Raw genomic sequence first — 21,122 nt, 5'->3', positions numbered from 1 at the left:
AATGGTTGCTGCTGATACATCTTCCAGGGTATCAAAATGTCTGTGAAGGAATCAGGTCACAACATTCTGTCGTCACTCATCTCGCTAGTTATCTCAATTAGAAATCAACTCATTGCATTTGAAACAAGCAGCAACAAAAACTAGAAACAATGCAGCGCCAAGAAGCTTTGGTCTCCATGTAGATAGATGATTAAAATATCTTGAACAGGCACTGGACATAATAAAAAAAATACGTAAACTGGTATCATATTCCCTGCATTTGATTGAGGCTTTCAAGATATTAAGGGAAGCAGATAAAGTAGATGGAGAGAGATTATTTCTGCAGGATGGGGAGTCTAGGACGAGGAGGCAGAGCCTAAAACTCAGAGCCAGACCTATCAGGAGTGAGATTATGAAACACCTCTACACACAAAGGGTGGTAGAAATTTGGAACTCTCTTCCATGAATGGCAATTGATGCTAGATCAATTGTTAATTTTAAATCTGAAATTTATAGATTTTCATTATCTAAAGATATTAAGCAAATGGGCAACGGATAGGAGTTAACTGGCTGATCAGTCAAGTTTTCATTGAATAGTGATGGAATAGGGTGGAGAGGCTAATTGGCTTCCTCCTGTTCCTGCGTTCCAACCTGTAATTTAACTTGAGCCCCTTGTATCCCATTCAGTTAAATAGTATACAGATTGTTATTTATTACACCCGATAAAAATCTCATTTAAAGTAGTGCATTGAGTTCACCTCTGTTATGGACAACTCATTTTAGCTTCAGATATTTATTCCTGTTTAGGCTCCTTTAATTTTATGCATTAAATGCTGCACCTCCCACCTCAGGCATGGAATGTGAAGGTTTCCTTACAGTCTCCCAATAATTTACATTAACCCTGGGTTTGACATTTTTCAAACTAGTCACTTTAGTTGAGCTTCCTGAATGAGATTGCCACTTTAGTGCTGAATTACAAGCAGCTTAGTGCTATTGACTTGTGCCCTGTAAGGATAATATTTAGATTGTATAGATCTGTCACAGAGAGTGGAAACTCTAATCTCACTACTCTGAGCTAGATACAGATTCAGTTTCTACTGATGGAAGGGCAGGATTATAACTTATCTTGCCAGGAAGACCCCAACTTTAAAATATTTCATTCTGATGCTTTGTTATAGGTGATCAAACTCCAGTATTAGCCAGAATAATCTAATAAATACCTGGATGTATATTTGAACAAAATGTAACTAGTCAGGTTTCTAGCATTAAAGCCATTTAATGACACATACTTATGTCATCTTCATATTCTGTTCATCTGAGTTGCACTGGCCCAAATTTGATATGTTTAGTTTATTAGCACCTCTGTTCTTAATACTTTCAGGTGTGGCCTTACCTTCTCGGTGGGGCGCTTCTTTAGATGGATGGTGGACACAAGGGTTTCAGTGCGTATCCATGAGTATGCTGCAATCTCTTTGGCTGCCTGTATGGAGAGTCTGCTGGAAGAGATTGGGATCAGGGTAGCAGCAGGATATGGTTCAGATGGAGGAGGGGGAGCCATGCACGATGGCAGACAGGAGCTTTCAATGGAAATACTGGAGATGTGCATCAACAATGACGCTGAGCTCTGGGGTGTCCTACAGCCTTACGAACATCTGATCTGTGGCAAGAATGCCAACGGTAAGGAGAGTCTGGCTGAGAAAACCTTGTTGAAATTTTCAATCCCATTCTGTGTGTAATTCAATCTTTTCACTAACATTTTCATGACTAAGTTGGTTAAGACAAAAAAAATTACAGTAAATGTACAGCCATCTTTGTTTATAATCATTTCAAAGCTTAAAGAGAACATTATTCAATGGGAGAGAGTAACTTCAGTTTTGAAGTAGCTACCTACAGATTTAAGACAATGCTGGAGCTGTGAAGGATAAAGGCTGCTCCACAGCCAGAAGTAAATTCAAATCTTTATGAAAAAAAGCATGTTCACTGTTAATTTAATTTCAAATCCTGAGTAAGTGACCAAGACCCAAAGTGCAGGATATGGTGACTGGACAGAGTAGGAAAGATAAAAAGCTACATCCATATGCAGTGATTATGTGACATTGTCTTTGTGTTTGAAAAGACTGAACAGTAGAGGAAGGAAGACTGAAAGGAATTAACGGCAAGAATTGAGTTAGAGGCCCTGAGTCTTGTGAAGGAATGTGCTGAGGAGATGCTTTGCAGCTCTGTTTGCCATTGGGAGGCAGAATACATTTTTGAATCATTACCACTTTATCAAATGAAGTTCCAAAATAGTCTACAGAAATGAAAATTACAGCAAGCTTGAATATTCACAAGGGGCATGCTCTCTTGCAAGACCCAGGGCTGGCATCAGCTGTTACTGGAATCTTTCTCTGTAGGGAGATGTGAAGCCCAGAATTAGTATACAATTACTGTTCAGAGCCAGACATTGGTTTAAAAAAGGGGCTGTAGGAGATATAAGTACTCTACATTGACAGTGCTCCTCCCCTCCTTCCAGGAAGCATTTCTTTGAAGCAAGAAGAATGCAAAGTAGACACTTCTGCTTAAGTGTCAAAGCCATTTAAATTGTATTATGAAGTTTGAGTATTTGAAGGCACTGGAAGACCTTTCAGTGTTTGGATGCTGATAAAGGGAATTGCAGTTTTAATAATGGCCTATAATTTACAACTTCTAACATGATGCTGTAATAACAAACATTGCAATGTAAATATTTGATTAAATTGCTTGGCCTCTGGGTCGTCTGGTGCTTTTAATGCCTGAAATGTTTAAAGGGAATATTTATCAAAATCATATTCTGAAGTCCAAAAGCTATGATTACAATTGGATTATTTTATATTATTAAGTATTTGTGATCTCGTGTTCTGAAATTTATAGCACAGCTTATCAAAGACAATTTAAGAAATAGTCCCATTTAATAATATGAATCATAACCATAGCCAAAAGCTAAAAAGAAAATTGGCCTTTTGATGCATTTGAAGCGTATTATGCGATAGACATGCTGTTGTAATCCTCATGGGATCAGTATTTTCTTCCTTTGGGGAACTGAAGCTGATTAAAATCATGGTGTTCTTTATTCAATGATTTATGTTACAGTAGTTTTTTTATATGCAAAGTCAACATGGCAAATTTTTTTTGAGTTAATGCTCATTTAGAAATGGAAATGAAGGCAGATGGATTACTGTAATAATGTTATTAAAACTTTTCAAAGAAAAAATGATGGATGTGATAATTTCAGAGAATTCACCTTTTTCTCTCTGGAATTTCTTCAGTTTTTTCAAATGACAGTCACTGCTCAATTTTTGGCAGCTTCTGAGTGACAAAGGTTAAAACTGGAATTTTCTCCAATTTCTTCTCTGAGAAAACGAGGGGAAATTTCAATTCCTGTTACTACAAGCTTGCGAGGTTGTTGAAATGATTCTGTTTATCAGGGTTTATGCTTTTTGTGATTTAAACTGCTCGGCTCCCAGTATCAGTTTAGATGGGGGAATATTATAATGAGTCTTGGGAAATTGCAGTCTGTTATAAGGAAGTTTAACTATGTGTTATTTCACTGAATTTTTGTTTGACTTGAACATTCAGAAGTCCCATGCAATATACTATTCTTAAAGATTATATTTACCAAGGCCATTGATGTTTTTGAAAAATCAATTTCTTTAAATAGGAGATAATTCTATTCAAGTAACCACGAAAAGGATTTGAAGGAATAAATTTACTGACCTACTGGACACATGCAAGCTGCATATTTATTCCAAAAAATGTAAATTGATGTTAGTTAACCCACTCTGTGGAAAGGCTTTCAGGAAGGTTTCTAATATGTTTTTAATTATTATTTTCACCAGTTGTGAAATTAATCTATAATAACGACTGAAGGTTTTTTGACAATTTTGCTATTATTCAGCAACAAGGGGCAGAATCGTCCCAGATTTGCACTAAGTGCGGTAGTGGGCGGGTAAAACGACCTTTTACCTGCCAGCCACAATAGCGGCTTCTCACGCTCTATCATCCCAAACCTACCACATTAATTACATATTCCTGGGAAACACACGTTTGGTGGCAGGCGGCCTCTCATTCACCCGACACGCCATCACCTCACCGCTTCCTCAGGCTGGGCACCATTTTAAAAATGCATCCCCACGCACACCTCTCAGTGTTTCCAGCCCACGTCTGCTGTAAAGGAGACATAGCCCTGAAAGGCAAGAAGACTGCAGACCCCCGGTTCAGTGACGCATCGCACAAGTGCCTTTTGGACTCAGCGGAGGGCTCTAACCCTGCTTTGGCTGCAGGATGGGCAGCAACCTCACCAATCCAGAATGGGAGGTGGTGGCAGTGGTGGTCAGTGCCAACGCCCTGCAGAAGAGGACAGCCACCCAACGCTGAAAGAAGATGAATGATCTCCTCCGTTCCACTAGGGTAAGTCACTCTTCTCATCGCTCTCAACTCACACACTTACAAACCCATCACACATCCCAGGGCCCTCACTCACTGCCAGTTCAAGGGACATCCCCACTCACTCTCTCACACACACCTTCATTGTCCCCATCCCATCCATGGGGCCACTCACTACCCACACATGCCAGGCACACTTATCACCTGGCCTGGCAGGCGTCCTGCTTACAATCTCTCCATCTGTATCCATTCAGGACAAGCTGGCACACAACAAGAGGGAGAGGTTGCAGACCAGTGGAGGAATGCCTGAAATCAAGGTCCTCAGCTGGCCGGCGATAACCGGGACCGGTCCTGTGCTGACGGTGAGGTCAGCGCTGCTCTACCAAATGAGGGTCCAGAGGGTCCAGCAGCGCAACATCCATCAGACAGCCATGCTGTGAGTGATGTGTCCTCTTTCACAGGCCACTGCCATGCACTAACTATCTCCCCTTGCTTCCACAGGCACATCTGGGAAACAGCCGACAGAGTCCATGACCCAGGGCCTCCAACTAAGCCCCGAAGAAACCTCTGAAGAGGAATCTGGAGGCACCCTCCCTCGTTCCATCACAGCACTCACCCACACCCTCCACCAGCGCAGAGACACACACCCCGGTGGGACCCAGCTTGGGATCACAATCTGGTGAGTACATAGCACTTTCTGATCCACAGCAGGTGGAGGCAGGGACTTCCCAAGTCCCCTGCACTCGGAGGACTGCTGGAGGCCAGAAATTTACTGAGTCCGAGTCAGATGATGAGCCTCTGGACTCGGTCATGTCACAGTTGCTGGAGCTGCAAAGGCAAGCTCGGGAACATCAGGAAAGGGTGTCCCTGCACTCCTCAGTTTGTAAGGTACAATGGAGGAGCCCATCCACCTTTAGGCAAACAAACAAATTTCAATTGGAGCAGATATAACAGTGAAATCGTCCCAATAAAGAGTTCAGAGGAATTAAAGCTGTAAAATTACTATTGGTTTACCTGAGACATTATTTTTTCTCAGATTAGAGATTGTAGTAGTAAATTTATGTGAATCTAGTGCTTCATGGCTGCTTGTACACTGGTCAAAATTGCTCACAACTTAAGTGGATATTAAAGTGGCATCGACTCAGAAATGTCAGATGGGACAAGGGAATCACACACAGATGTAGTGGGACTTGGTTAGGGAATGATGTCGGGCCAAACAACTGCATCTGACTCTTTTACACCCAACCTGGTAGTACTCATGAGAAAAGCTTTTTTTAATAGCACTGATCTTTTTGGTGAACACAAAATTGATACCCCTAGCACCAATTATCCTCTAAACCCAATACAATCTTCAGAATTGATGGAACTGCAGTTTTCTGAATTAAATCTCAGGACCAGTATGATTATGTTATATATATTTTTTGTTTATTCTTTCACAGGATGTGGGCGTCACTGGCCACACCAGTATTTATTGCCCATCCCTAATATTACTGGTCTTGCTACCTGTATTTTAATGGAATGGTTTTGCCTTTGACAGAAACTTTGTGAGTTAAATTGTTTCTGGGAAAGGGAAAGAGATACATGCAGTACGAAGCCACTATTATTGTGAGCAGTGACAGTTCACACTCTCCATCAGATACAGTGACTGACCTTTACTATTTGACCCACAGCATGCACCAAAATAACTAGACCAAAGTATTTTTAATTAATTATGTCAGCTTTGGCTCATTGGTCCAGAATGTCAGCACATAATCTAGGCTAACACTTCAGTGTGGTACAGAGGGAGTACAATACTGTCAGAGGTGCTGTCTTTTTAATGAGATGTTAAACTGAAAGCCCATCTGCTTCTGTGGTAGACTTAAAAGATCCTGTAGCATTATTTGAAAAAGAGCAGGCTAGTTCTCCCCAGTGTGCAGAGACCATCTATCGATGAATATCACTAAAAGAAAACAGATTAATTGGTCCTCGCCCCCATTGCTGTTTTTGGGACTATGGCGTTCACAAATTGGCTGCAATTTTCTTACAGTAAAAACACAAAATTAGTGAAAAACACTGTGTTGTCAAACCAAATAATTCAGGCTAAAGCTACTAATTAAATTTATGATAAGGAGGAAAATTATACGGAAGCTGCAATAACACACCAGATAAACCTGAGAATGCCATCTGTAACAGCATCTGTTCCAAAGCAATAAAAATTTGAAGAAGCAGTGTCATCCAATAAAAAAGCTTTACATGAGAATTGAATCTCAGCCCTATTGCCCTCAGACAAATTTAACAGCTCCGTGAAATAGGATATTGAAGAGCATTGGGCATTATCTCATTATATATTTCCATTTGATTTGTTAATCAAACTGACAAGAAAGTTAAAATAGTTTCCTTCACAATTAATCAAGTTGACCCACTGTAAATATCATCTTTCTGAGACAAAAATGCTGATGTAAGTAACTTTTATAAAAGCCTGTCAAACAAGATTTTTACATAGATTGGATCCCAGGCATTCTATATATTCTTTTCTTTAGTCTCAGAAGTAATTAAGTTATAAAATTTCTCTCCACAACCCACCAGTTTAAATGTGTCATTAATATGAAATGCCTTTACATGAAGTTGTATACCATGCTTTGCCAATGATCTCTCAGGCTTATAAAAAGCACCTTTTAAGGACCTTTAAGGTCAATTAATTCAAATTGCATAAGTCTGGCACCTTGAGCTGGCTTTTGTCTGTAAAATGTTGACAGAACCTGCCAGGTCTACATGTCTACTGCTTCACAACAGAAACCAGATTTAGCAGTATCAATGTCAGGGGCTGATTTCCATCCACTGGGACTCCAAAAGCCAAATTAAATGAGAATTAATGGAAAATCGGTTCTAACAAACCCTACAGCTGCCAGTTCCGGTTTGGACATTTTACTGCTTCAACCAAGGTACAAATTTGCATGAATTGAAATGGAACTGGTCCTAAAATCTACCACATTAAACAGGGCAAAGAACTAATCAAATGACACCATCTGGTGGTATTTTATACCAAAATATAAATCAAACATATAATACGATCTCAGTGAGTGAGTGCATTACAGTGTCCCTTTTATTGGGAAGTTCTACCTCCCATTACCCAAGCACTCACAGACCATGGGATGGCTCATTTTAAAAAGTTCTATTTTATTTGCTCCTTAACAGCAACTTTCATTTATGATGATAAAGATGATGGTAGATTATTTGCAGATGCAGATCATAGTTGAATTTGTCTCTGAGGCAATTGGCATGATCAGTGATAAACTTGAGGTCACCCAAAACACTGTTGCCCATGTCATAACTCGAAATGGGTCCAGTCTCCATATCACCCCTGTGTTCGCTGATCTACATTGGCTACCGGTCAAGCAATGTCTTGATTTTAAAATTCTTATCCTCGTTTTCAAATCCCTCTATGGCCTTCCCCTTCCCTGCCTCTGGAGTCCCTTTCAGCCCCACAACCCTCTAAGATATCTATGTTCCTCTAATTTTGGCCTCTTATGCATCCCCAATTTTAATTGCTCCAGCATTGGTCACTGTATCTTCAGTTGCCTAAGCTTCAAACTCTGTAATTTCCTCCCTATACCTCTCCACATCTCTATCTAGCTTTCTTCCTTGTTACAAATGTGGGACTTTGCCCAGAGACAGACCCATGTGATCTGGTTGTCATGGAGAAAGAAAGTCAAACTGAAATCTATTGAAAAGCAGATAACAGTTTTTGCGCTGTAACACAGATAACAGATAACAATTTTTGTACTGTAACACAGAAAAGGGCACAGTTGCTTTTTGGAGACAGATACAGAGACACGGAGAGAGAGAGAGAGAGAGACAAAAGCAACCACTGTGGTGAAGAGCAGGAAAGATCTGTTTTGTGTTAGCAACCAAGCAGGATGCTGGTGAGAGTTGTTTCTCTGTTCAAAGAGAAGAGGATGGAACAGGAATTTTCTGGATTTAAGGTACAAATAGTCATTGAGGTTGGCCTTGCTGGTGCAAGTCAGTTCTGGAATGGTCAAGCTGAGTGGAATGAATTTCAAAGTACACTGGAAGATTTGACCTTGTATGGCAGGGCAAGTGAGCTTTCTGAAAAGCTGAGAGCCACACCCGTTAAGACCATAAGACGTATGAGCAGAGGTAGGCCATTCGGCCCATCAAGTCTGCTCCGCCATCCAACGAGATCATGGCTGACCTGATAATCCTCAACTCCACTTTCCTCCACTCTTGCCCATAACCTTTGATCCCCTTACAGATTAAAAATCTGTCTATCTCAGCCTTGAATATACTTAATGACCCAGCCCTCTGCAGTAAAGAATTCCACAGATTAACAACCCTCAGAGAAGAAATTCCTCCTCATCTCTGTCTTAAATCAGCGACCCCTTACTCTAAGATTATGCCCTCTGGTCCTAGACTCTCCCACAAGGGAAAACAAACCTCAGCATCTACCCTGTCAAGGCCCGTAAATATCTTATATGTTTCAATAAGGTCGCCTTTCATTCTTCTAAACTCTAATGAGTACAAGCCCAACCTACTCAACCTCTCATCATAAGAAAATCCCTCCATACCCGGGATCAACCTAGTGAACCTTCTCTGGACTGCCTGCAATGGCAGTACATCTTTCCTTAGATAAGGGGACCAAAGCTGTTCACAGTATCCTATGTATCACAGAATCACAGAGTGCAGAAGAGGCCCTTTGGCCCATCGAGTCTGCACCGACATGTGAGAAACACCTGACCTACCTACCTACCTAACCCCATTTACCAGCCTTGTCCCATTGCCTTGAATGTTATGATGTGCCAAGTGCTCATCCAGGTACTTTTTAAAGGATGTGAGGCAACCCGCCTCCACCACCCTCCCAGGCAGCGCATTCCAGACTGTCATCACCCTCTAGGTAAAAAAGTTTGTCCTCACATCCCCCCCTAAACCTCCTGCCCCTCACCTCGAACTTATGTCCCCTTGTGACTGACCCTTCAACTAAGGGGAACAGCTGCTCCCTATCCTATGTATGGTCTAATAGTGCCTTGTATAATTTTAGCAAGACTTCCCTATTTTTATACCCCATTCCCTTTGAAGTAAAGGCCAACATTCCATTTGCCTTCCCTGTTACCTGTTGAACTTGTATGCTAGCTTTTTGTGATTTATCCACGAGGACCCCCAAATCCCTCTGTGCTGCAGCTTTCTGCAGTCTTTCTCCATTTAAGTAATATTCAGCTCCTCTATTCTTCCTGCCAAAGTGCATAACCTCACATTTTCCCACATTATATTCCATCTACCAAGTTTTGGGTGCATTTAATATAGTGCTTTTTAATATTAATTTAATATAGTGCATTTAAGATAGAAATATGTCCCAGGATGCTTCATAAAATGATAATCAGACATTAATTGACACTGAGCCATGGAAGTCAGATACCAGGAGGGGAGATAAGAGATTGGCCAAAGGAGGATGGGTTGGAAAAAAATGAAAGACAGTTTTGAACCACAAGCCAAACTAATTTTCCCCTGCCTTTTCTAGTGTCATATGAAAAACAATAGACTTTACATGATTTTGTAGATATTCCAAGAAATTGGCTCTGTTGTAACAGTCATCATCACAGACCTTTCAAATTGCAGTTTTTTCATTTCTGAACTTTCTATAGATTCACCTAAAATGCAGATGAAGATTAACCAGTGATAATGAGATTCAGATTCAGATCTGGGGCCAATCATTTGATAGCATTTTTGTGCACCTCAAACTATTTGGATTGTGAATGACATTTTCCAGAAGCCTAGGATTGAGCTTTTAAGCTTGAAAGGAAAACTTGCATTTATATAGCACGTTTCCTGATGTCCCAAAGCACTCTTAGAGTCAATTAAGCACTTTTTTGTATTCATTCACGGGATGTGGGCTTCACTGGCTGGGCCCATCCCTAATTTATTGCCCATCCCTAATTGCCCCTTGAGAAGGTGGTGGTGAGCTGCCTTCCTAAACTGCTGCAGTCCATGTGGTGTAGGTACACCCACAGTGCTGTTAGGAAGGGAGTTCCAGGATTTTTGGCCTTGATGGTAGTGCCACTCAACATGATGGAGGGTATCCTCAATGTAAAGATGGGGCTTCATCTAGAAAAGGACTGTGCGGTGGTTATTCCTACCAATACTGTCATGGACAGATGCATGTGCAGCATCTAGTCTAACAGCTATGTCCTTTAGGACTCAGCCAGCTCGGTCTGTGGTGGTGCTACCGAGCTACCCTTGGTGATGAACCTTGAAGTCCTCCACCCAGAGTACATTCTGCATCCTTGCCACCCTCAGTGCTCCCCCCAAGTGATGTTCAACATGGAGGAGCACTGATTCATCAGCTGAGAGGGGGGAGGTGGTGCGGTGTGTGGTTTCCTTGCCCATGTTTGAGCTGATGCTATGAGACTTCATGGAGTGCAGAGTTAATATTGAGGATTCCCAGGGCAATTCCCCCCCAACTGTATACCACTGTGCCGCCACCTCTGCTGAGTCTGACCTGCCAGTGGGACAGGACATACCCAGGGATGGTGATGGTGGTGTCGGGGATATTATCTGTAAGGTAGCGGCAGGTGGTGGAATTTCAATTCAATAAAAATCTGGAATTAAGTCTGATGATGACCATGAAACCATTGTCGATTGTCATTAAAAACCCATCTGGTTCACTAATGTCCTTTAGGGAAGGAAATCTGCCATCCTTACCTGGTCTGGCCTACACATGACTCCAGATCGCAATAATGTGGTTCACTCTTAAATGCCCTCTGAACAAGGGCAATTAGGGATGGGCAATAAATGCTGGCCTAGCCAGCGACGCCCATATCCCATGAACGAATAAAAAAAAGGCATGATTCCATGAGGATGACTATGTCAGGATGTTGCTTGATTAGTCTATGAGACAGCTCTCCCAATGTTGGCACTAACCCCCAGATGTTAGTAAGCAAGACTTTGAAAGGTCAACAGGGCTGAGTTTGCCATTGTCGTTTCTGATGCCTAAGTCAATTCTGAGTGATCTGTCGGGTTTCAGTCCTTTTAGGCTTTGTAGCAGTTTACATAACTGAGGAGCTTGCTAGGCCATCTCAGAGGGAATTTAAGAGTTAACCACATTGCTGTGGGTCTGGAGTCACATGTAGGCCAGACCAGGTAAGGACGGCAGATTTCCTTCCCTAAAGGACATTAGTGAACCAGATGGGTTTTTATGGCAATCCATTTGAATCTGGATCCCTATAACATTACATTGGGTCGATAATAACAATAATAAAAATAAATAATGCTGGAAAAACTCAGCAGCTCCGGCAGCATACATGGAGAGAGAAACAGAGTTAACGTTTTGAATCTGTATGATTCTTCTTCAGAGCTCTTCTCCCAGTTCTGATAAAAGGTCCCACAGACTCGAAATGTTAACTCTGTTTCTCTCTCCACAGATGCTGCCAGAGCTGCTGAGTTTTTCCAGCATTTTTTATTTTTATTTCAGATTTCCAGTATCTGCAGTATTTTGCTTTCATTACCCTGGGTCTCTGGGTTACTAGTCCATTGACAATGCCACTGCACCACCACCACCTCCTTTTGAAGTGTAGTCACTTTTGCAATGTAGAAAAGATGGTAGACAATTTTTGCACAATAAGCTCCCAGTAATGTGGCAATGGCCAGATAATCGTTTTTTTGTAATCTTGATTGGGAGGCATTGATGATAACTCTGCTGCTCCCCTTTGAATCAGTGCCACAGGGTCTTTTACACCCACCAGAGAAAACATACAGGCCTCACTGAAAGACAACACCTCTGAGCACTCCCTCACTGTTAACCTGGATTTTTGTGTTCACGTCTTTGGAATGAAGCTCGAACCCAAAACCACTGGAGGCACGAATGCTGTGCACTAAACCACAGCTTGTGGCTGACGCCTATTTTCTCAGCTAGAAAATGGTATAAAGTGAAGTAGAACCTTCTTTGGTCATAAAACGTTTAGAAAGAGGAGCTGCAACAAGAAGATAAAGTAGGATGGATCCTGGAGCTAACTCCCCATTGATGACGATCAACTCTCCCAACTGACTCACCAAATATGCTGCACCTCTTCATTGCTCAGCGCTGTTAAGGGGCACACAGGAAGAATCACTCGTTAGGGCTGTGTTTTATCGTATGCATGGAATCTGATCTAGCTGCTATCTTGGCCTGAATTTTATTGTGCTGGTGACCCCAATGACAGGCCGGAAAGCCTTAGCCATTTCAGTGAGCCCTGAACCGATTCTGTGGCAATCAAACATTTAGCTGCCGGTCATCAGGACTCCTGTCACTTTTACAGATAAGACTCCCCCCCTCCAAGATCTCCTGATCAAACAGATGGCCAGCAGCTCTTCAGTCCCAGTAGTGCCACCATGAGTGATGGCCATTGCTGGGACTGCACCCCAAGCTGAGAAGCAGCATGGATGCTGCCCTAGCACCGAGGTAAGTGGGGTCAAAGTTGCCAGGGCCAGTCGGGTGAGGTGGTGAGGGGGTGGGTGTCATTGGTTGGTGAGGGAAACAAGGGTGTTTCTGCAGGAGCAGCCTTGCCATTGTGGGGGGGGGTGGGTGCATTCTGTGGGCCACAGAGTGCCCAATGAGGAGGGTCCCCTCCCCCCAGCCCAAGCCCATAGGGAAGCCATCAGTTTTTACTAGGCAGTCACCCCCACTCAGCAGAAGGGCCCCCACCCCTACTGTTAAAACACCAGTGACAGTGGGAAGAGACCCTTAAGTGACTCTTAACTGGCCTTTTGGCAGGAAGGGCATCATCCATTTTCCCCACCCCTGAGAGAATTCCATAGCCCCATCCCTCCCCCACCTTCCCTCCTGATTCTCCAGTTCCTCTCTCGCTGCTTCCCAACCTGTTCCCAAAGGTCAGATTGAATTTCAGCCCTTACATCTTCTTAAGCACACTAGCTTGAACCTCTAGCAATTTCAAACTTAAGCGAAACATCGTTACACATGAACTGTATGCAACAACAGTTAAGAATGGCAAAGCTAATGAATGGAACTTGATCGAGCTTTCAAATGAATGAGTTAGAAATATTCAAGCTGAAAAGAGGATGAATGAAAGGGAACCATAGAATTTTGTAACACAACAGGAATCCATTCTGCCCATTGTGCCTTTGGGCAGCTCTTTAAAAGAATTGGTTCCACTTGCCTGCTCTCTCCCCATAGCCCTGCAAATCCTTCTTTGTCAAGAAGATCAAACTGAGTCAATCACAGTTGGTATTCAATCTCGGCAGAACTATAGTTGCTCTTAATTTAAGTAGAAAGTACCAGATTGATTATTGAAAATAATTTAGTTGAGGTCAATCAGTTTGGTGATGAGTGAACTATAAGAGCTGCAAATTTCTTCTATGCATCACCACTTCCATTGCTCTATTTTTGACGGAACATTCAGTTGTTTCATCCCAACTTGTGGGAGACCCAGTCTTAAACCTTTCTACGGGCAGGATTTTTCAGTCAGTATGTGGGGGGCGGGCCCGACACACCTACACATAAAATGATGCGCAATGACATCGGGCGCGTGTCCCAATGTCATTGCACTGTCTCACGATATTTTGTTCGGCGAGCACGTGGTGGAGTCAGCTGCGTGCCGGCCGATATGTGAATGGCCTATTAAGGCCATTAAGGAAGCGATTAATGTAATTGTTAAAGCTGCCTGTCCAACCTTACGGTTGGTGGGCAGGCGAAAAGGCCAAGCGGCCTTTACACTTTTTAGGAAGCCTCATCCACGAGCAGGATGAGGTTTCCTAAAGCTTTCATTAAATAACCAAACCATCCCTCCTCCCCCCTACCCGCACAGGTACCGCTGAGCGCTACAGCTCGCGTCTTACCCTGGGTGGGCCTTAATTGGCCCGCCCACATAAAATGGCGGAGTGGAGCCAGTCGCGGGTGGGGATCTGCTCCGCGACTGCCCCTGTCTGCTCCCGCCGAGCTTGCACGCCACGTGAAAAATTCAGGCCTATCTCTCCATTTTCCCTCCTTATTTAAACCCATCTTTTTCCCCAAACTTTTAGTAAACTCTTCTATCTCTCTTACCATGGCTCTGCATCAATTCATTAGCCTAATTTGTTTATTTTCTTCCCTCTCTGCCAATCTCTATAAAGTAGATTCTGATATTGGTCATATGAACATATAAACATATGAAATAGGAACAGGAGTAGGCCATTCTGCCCCTCTAGCCTGTTCTGCCATTCAGTAAGATCATGGCTGATCTGTTTGTGTTCCCATCTAATCCCGATAACCTTTGGTTCCCTTAGAACCTAGAACCATAGAACACTACAGCACAGAAAACAGGCCATTCGGCCCTTCTAGTCTGTTCCAAAATATTATTCCGCTAATCCCATTGACCTGCACGTAGTCCATAACCCTCCAGACCTCTCCCATCCATGTATCTTTCCAATTTATTCTTAAAACTTAAGAGTGAGCCCACATTTACCACGTCAGATGGTAGCTCGTTCCACACTCTCACCACTCTCTGAGTGAAGAAGTTCCCCCTAATGTTCCCCCTTAAACCTTTCCTCTTTCACCCTAAAGCCATGTCCTCACGTGTTTATTTCTCCTAATCTATGTCGAAAGAGCCTACTCACATTTACTCTGTCTATACCCCTCATAATTTTGTAAACTTCTATCAAATCTCCCCTCATCCTTCTATGCTCCAAGGAATAAAGTCCTAACCTGTTTAATCTTTCCCTGTAACTCAACTCCTTAAGACCCGGCAACATCCTAGTAAATCTTCTCTTCACTCTCTCAATCTTACTGATATCCTTTCTGTAGTTAGGCGACCAGAACTGCACACAATACTCCAAAGTTGGCCTCACCAATGTCTTATACAACCTCACCATAACATTCCAACTCCTATACTCAATACTTTGATTTATGAAGGCCAGTATGCCAAAAGCTTTCTTTACAACCCTGTCTACCTGTGACGCCACTTTCAGGGAACTATGTATCTGAACTCCCAGATCCTTTTGTTCCTCCGCACACCTCAGTGCCCTACCATTTACTGTGTATGTCCTTCCTTGGTTTGTCCTTCCAAAATGCAACACCTCACACTTTTCCGCCTTAAATTCCATCTGCCATTTTCTGGCCCATTTTTCCAGTTGGTCCAGATCTCTCTGCAAGCTTTGAAAGCCTTCCTCGCTGTCCACAACGCCTCCAATCTTAGTGTCATCAGCAAACTTGCTGAGCCAATTTACCACATTATCATCCAAATCATTGATATAGACAACAAACAACAATGGTCCCAGCACAGATCCCTGAGGCACACCACTAGCCACAGCCTAACAAGAATCTATCTACCTCTGCTTTATAAATATTCAATGACCCCGCCTCCACTGCCTTCTGAGGCAGAGAGTTCCAAAGTCGCACAACCCTCTGAGAGAAAAGGTTTCTGCTCGTCTCTGTCCTATAAGAATGACCCCTAATTTAAAAACAGTGCCCCCTAGTTCTGGACTCACCCACAAGAGGAAACATCCTTTCCACATCCACCTTGTCAAGGCCGTTCAGGATCTTGTTACTTCAATCAAATCACCCCTCACTCTTCGAAAATCCAGTGGAAACAAGCCCAGTCTGTCCAACCTTTCCTCATAAGACAACCCACTCATTCCAGGTATCAATCTAGTAAACCTCCTCTGAACCGTCTCCAATGCATTTACATCCTTCCTTAAATAAGGAGACCAAAACTGCGCACAGTATTCGAGGTGTGTCTCACTAATGCCCTGTATAACTGAAGCATAACATTCTTACTTTTATAAAAACAGAATTACCTGGAAAAACTCAGCAGGTCTGGCAGCATCGGCGGAGAAGAAAAGAGTTGATGTTTCGAGTCCTCATGACCCTTCAACAGAACTGGGTGAATCCAAGGAGAGGGGTGAAATATAAGCTGGTTTAAGGTGGGTGGGGGGTGGGTTGGGTGGGGGGAGAGAAGTGGAGGGGGGTGGTGTGGTTGTAGGGACAAGCAAGCAGTGATAGGAGCAGATAATCAAAAGATGTCACAGACAAAAGAACAAAAGAACACATAGGTGTTGAAGTTGGTGATATTATCTGAACGAATGTGCTAATTAAGAATGGATGGTAGGGCACTCAAGGTATAGCTCTAGTGGGGGTGGGGGGCATAAAAGATTTAAAAATAATGGAAATAGGTGGGAAAAGAAAAATCTGTATAAATTATTGGAAAAAAACAAAAGGAAGGGGGAAGAAACGGAAAGGGGGTGGGGATGGAGGACGGAGTTCAAGATCTAAAGTTGTTGAATTCAATATTCAGTCGTTGCCCCCCCCCCCAACCTTAAACCAGTTTATATTTCACGTCAACTCTTTTCTTCTCTGCCGATGCTGCCAGACCTGCTGAGTTTTTCCAGGTAATTCTGTTTTTGTTTTGGATTTCCAGCATCCGCAGTTTTTTGTTTTTATCCTTACTTTTATGTTCAATTCCTCTAATAGTAAAGAATAGCATTCCATTAGCCTTCTTAATTATTTGCTGTACCTGCATACTAACTTTTTGTGACTCATGCACCAGAACACCTAGATCCCTCTGCACCTTGGAATTCTGCAGTCATTTTCCATTTAAGTAATACTCTGCTTTTTTATCCTTCCTGTCAAATGGAACAACTTCACATTTTCTTACATTATACTCCATCTGCTAGATTTTTTCCCACTTACCCAACTTACCTATATCTGCCTGCAAGCTCCTTATGTCTTCTTCACAACATACTTTCCTACCTGCCTTTGTGCCATCTGCAAATTTAGCTACCATGCCTTCCCCTCCCCTCATCTAAGTCATTGACGTAAATTGTAAAAGCTTGAGTCCCCAGCACAGACCCCTGTGGGACTCCACTCGTCACATCCTGCCAATCAGAAAAAGGCCCATTTTTGCATACTCTCTGCTTTCTACCAACTAGCCAATCTTCTATCCATGCTAATATGTTACCTCCTACACCATGAACTGTTATATTTCCACAATAACCTTTGATGTGGCACCTTATCGAATGCCTTCTGGAAATCCAAGTACAGCACGTCTACAGGCTCCCCTTTATCTACAACACATGTTACTCCTTCAATGCACTTGAATAAATTGGTTAAACATGATTTCCCTTTCACAAAACCATGCTGACTTTTCCTGATTACTTTGTGTTTTTCTAAGTGCCCAGCTATACCCTCCTTAATGATCGACTCTGACACCTTCCCCACGACAGACATCAAGTTAACTGACCTATAGTTTCCTGTTTTCTGCCTCTGGATAGTGAAGAAGTCTGTTCATCCCTGTCAGAATTTTATACGTTTCAATGAGATCCCCTCTCATTCTTCTAAACTCCAGTGAATACAGGCCTGATCGACCCAATCTCTCCTCATACGACAATCCTGCCATCCCAGAAATCAGTCTGGTGAACCTTTGCTGCACTCCCTCTATGGCATGTATATCCTTTCTTAGGTAAGGAGACCAAAACTGCACACAATACTCCAGGTATGGTCTCACCAAGGGCATGTACAGCTGCAGTAAGACATCCTTGCTCCTGTACTCAAGTCCTCAACATTCATTAGACTGAAGTTGTCCATCAGCAGGCTCCAAATGTACACGCCCCAGTCCCATTGATTAGGATTCATGATGAGCGGCTGGAAAATGTGGAACACTTCCAGTACCTTGGAAGTGATCTTCCACAGAAGACTGACATTGATATTGGTCACCTGAGGAAGCGAGTATTTGAAGATCGCGACATTAAAACTGGAACCAAGTTCGAGGCCTACCGTGCGGTTGTGATCTCTTCCTTACTGTACGAGACTGAAACACGGACAATATACAGGAGGCATCTCAAAGCACTGGAGTCATACCACCAACACTGCCTGTGGAAGATCTTACATATTAAGTAGGAGGACAGACGCACGAACATAATGTCCTCTCACAAGCAGGCACCAGCAGCATCTTGGCTGTGATCATGTACCTGGGTTGACTGCATAATTCAAATGTCAGATACCAGGCTCCCAAAGCAGGTCTCCGTCTCCCAGCTCAGTCAGGGCAGACGCACCAGAGGGGGACGGAAGAAGCACTTCAAGGATGTGCTGAAAGCCAACATGAAGAAATGCAACATTGACATTAACTCCTGGGAGACCATCACCCTGGACTGATGGTGGCAGAGTCTGTGGAAGTGATCATTTGAGCATTGTGGGAATGAGCATTTTGAGACCCAATAATAACAGAACAAAGAGGAAAAGTGAAAGCAGCAAAAAGAATACACATGGCTCGAATTGATAATACACAACCAGACACCCCACATGACAACAAATGACCTACGTACCATAAATCTGCAGATCCCAAACTGGCCTCATCAGCCACCTTCAGACTCATGGAAGATGGTTGTCCTCATTAGTCAGGAATAGCCAATAATAATACACTCAATCCTTCTTTGCATTCAAGGTCAACTTGCCCATTGCCTCCTTACAGCTTTCACCCGCACGTTAGCCTCGTATTACATTTGATTAAGGACAGCCAGTAATGATTGGACCTGCACAACGCGTCATTCTAACATCTTGGGAAGCCTCGAGTTTCCTATTGTTCAGACAACAGTGGAGAGCTTTACTCTTTTAACCCTCGAACTGCATCTACAGTGTCCCTTGCCACTCATATAACCTGTTTAACTCCCCTTGAGGACTCTTTGCATCCACCTTACATCAGAACAACAGCAGGAGATGCAACAACTTTGCTGCACACTCTGTGCAGACATCATTCTCAGAGCTCTGAACGTGGTGAGCTGCAATGAACGGACTGCCCATTCCGCACACTCACAAATAACGACAAGCGTTTAAACATCCTCATGTTGGAATCTTCAGTAATCACAGTGTTGATAATGTGAGAGAAGTGACTCTATAGAAGGAAATTATCGGACTCTGATGATGGGACAAGGTTCCACGCCCTTAAATACCTGCGATCATTGACACAACTAACAGCAGGGATGAGAATCCAGGACACTTCACACAGTGCAAGTGAACAGCAATTTACAAGTTCCAAAACTGTCTACAATGGTTGTACATCCATGCCACCTGAGTGCCTTCTTTGCCTTTCTTACCCTACTGCTACATTTAGGTGCAGCCCTGACAGCTGCAGCTGAGGTGGAGGCAGCCTTGCTGTCTGCTGTGCCCTGTTGACTGTGATGACTTTGGTGGGTGTTTCCTGGTGGCCTGAGGCCTGCTAGGGGCCTCCTGCCCAGGTGCCTGCTCCTTGACCTGACCTTTTGGAGGTGATGGGGTCACTGGCAGAGGGGAGGTGGAGCAGTCGGACACCCTTGGAGTGTCCTGGGATGAAGTCCCCGGGGTGGGTGTCTGGCTGGTGCTCCTCCTGCCTGTTGGTGCCCAATGGCAGCTCCCTGACTCCTTGAGGATTTGGGGCACATGGAGGGAGGTCGAGGTGCCCCATCCTGCTCTTGCCAGCTACTGCTGCACTGTACCCAAGGCTAGAGCGATGGGGTGGAAGTCTGAGCTCGTGTCCGACAGCCTCTGTGCATTTTGCTGGACCTGGGTCTCCAAGATGGCTGCCACCCTTTCCCTGAGCCACAACAGCAAACAGAACGTGAACGGACTTGTTCAGCCTCCGGTCCAGTCCGTGCATGGCCCCTGGCACCTCTGCCTGATGTTCCCCTGCCTGTCTCTGCATCTCCAACAGGTCTCTTAGGGCCAAGTCCAGAGCTCATCGTCTGCATGGGGCTGAGCAGGGGCCTGGTCTCCAGCAGCCCTCCAAATGTCCGAGACCTCGGTTGTCACACCCTCCACCAGCTGTCGAGCTGTGCCCGTGATTGCTGACCAGATTGTGACTCTGAACCTGCTCTGGAATATGCACCCATCTGAGGTGAGTGTCTCTGTGCTGGTGAAAACCGTGATGGTGCATCCTCTGAAGATTCTGAGGCATCATCCTCAGAAGTGGGGTTGGCAATGGAGCGGTGGGTGGACTCCCTCTTTTCCGATCCCTTTCCTTGCTTGTACCTGGAATGAAGAAAAGAAAGATGCCTAATCTCCCTTATTAAAAAAATATCGCACTCCATCGGCACATCTGACAACTGCAGATTGGAGGCAACCTCACTGGCTTCCTGGGGAGTCCTGTCCCGCTTTCAGCATTGGCACAGACCCGCTCCTGCCCAGATAGTCAGACAGCCTCATCCTCGAACGTGGTGAGGACTCTAATATTCGACATGCTGTGACCAGGCAATGCCTGCTCCCTGCTATTGAGCAAGTTCTTGTTCTGCAGACAGACAGAAGGATTGAGTGTCATCCAACTGGGTGTAGGAGCAGTTTAATAACCAGCATGCCCATGCCAGCTCCTAAACCCTCTCTAGTAAGTAATGAACAACCAAGATATCCTGCAACTAATAGCAGATTGAGAGCATAAAGTGGCTGGCACATTCAGTACACATGTCCCATCCGCTGGTGATTGCTGCAACTCAAACCTCTGTCTGACACCTGTACCCTCACACACTTACACTGCCTGATGCCCTTACGAGTGTCACATTGCAGTGAGTAGATGGTGCCACTTACCCTGGTGGAACACAGCAGCTCGTTCACCCTTCCTCAGCTCCGCTGGCCAGTTCTCCTGTGGGCCCCTGGATACTCACCTCTGATGCAACCTATGCCCAGGCTGCCTTGTTCAAACGGGAGTGCCTCCTACTGCCATCCTTGGGAAATAGCACCTCCCACCTTTCCTGGTCGGCCTGGAGGAGAACCTGCAGAGAGGCTTCGCTGAGCCGTGGGGCCACACGTTGTCTTCACCGCG

General features: G+C 44.0%; 1 protein-coding gene across 1 annotated transcript in view; it reads left to right on the top strand.

Moving 5' to 3' along the window:
- abtb2b (ankyrin repeat and BTB (POZ) domain containing 2b) overlaps positions 1 to 21,122 on the top strand; it is a 356,813-nt gene that overhangs the window by 3,015 nt on the left and 332,676 nt on the right. Inside the window, exon 2 of the mRNA XM_041198333.1 lies at positions 1,361 to 1,656. Within this exon, the coding sequence (XP_041054267.1) occupies positions 1,361 to 1,656 (296 nt within the window). The remainder of the gene's footprint in view (positions 1 to 1,360; positions 1,657 to 21,122) is intronic.

This window comes from Carcharodon carcharias, chromosome 10, assembly GCF_017639515.1.
Source record: "Carcharodon carcharias isolate sCarCar2 chromosome 10, sCarCar2.pri, whole genome shotgun sequence".
NCBI classification, from domain to species: Eukaryota; Metazoa; Chordata; class Chondrichthyes; order Lamniformes; family Lamnidae; genus Carcharodon; species Carcharodon carcharias.
This window is presented reverse-complemented; position numbering and strand designations above follow the sequence as displayed.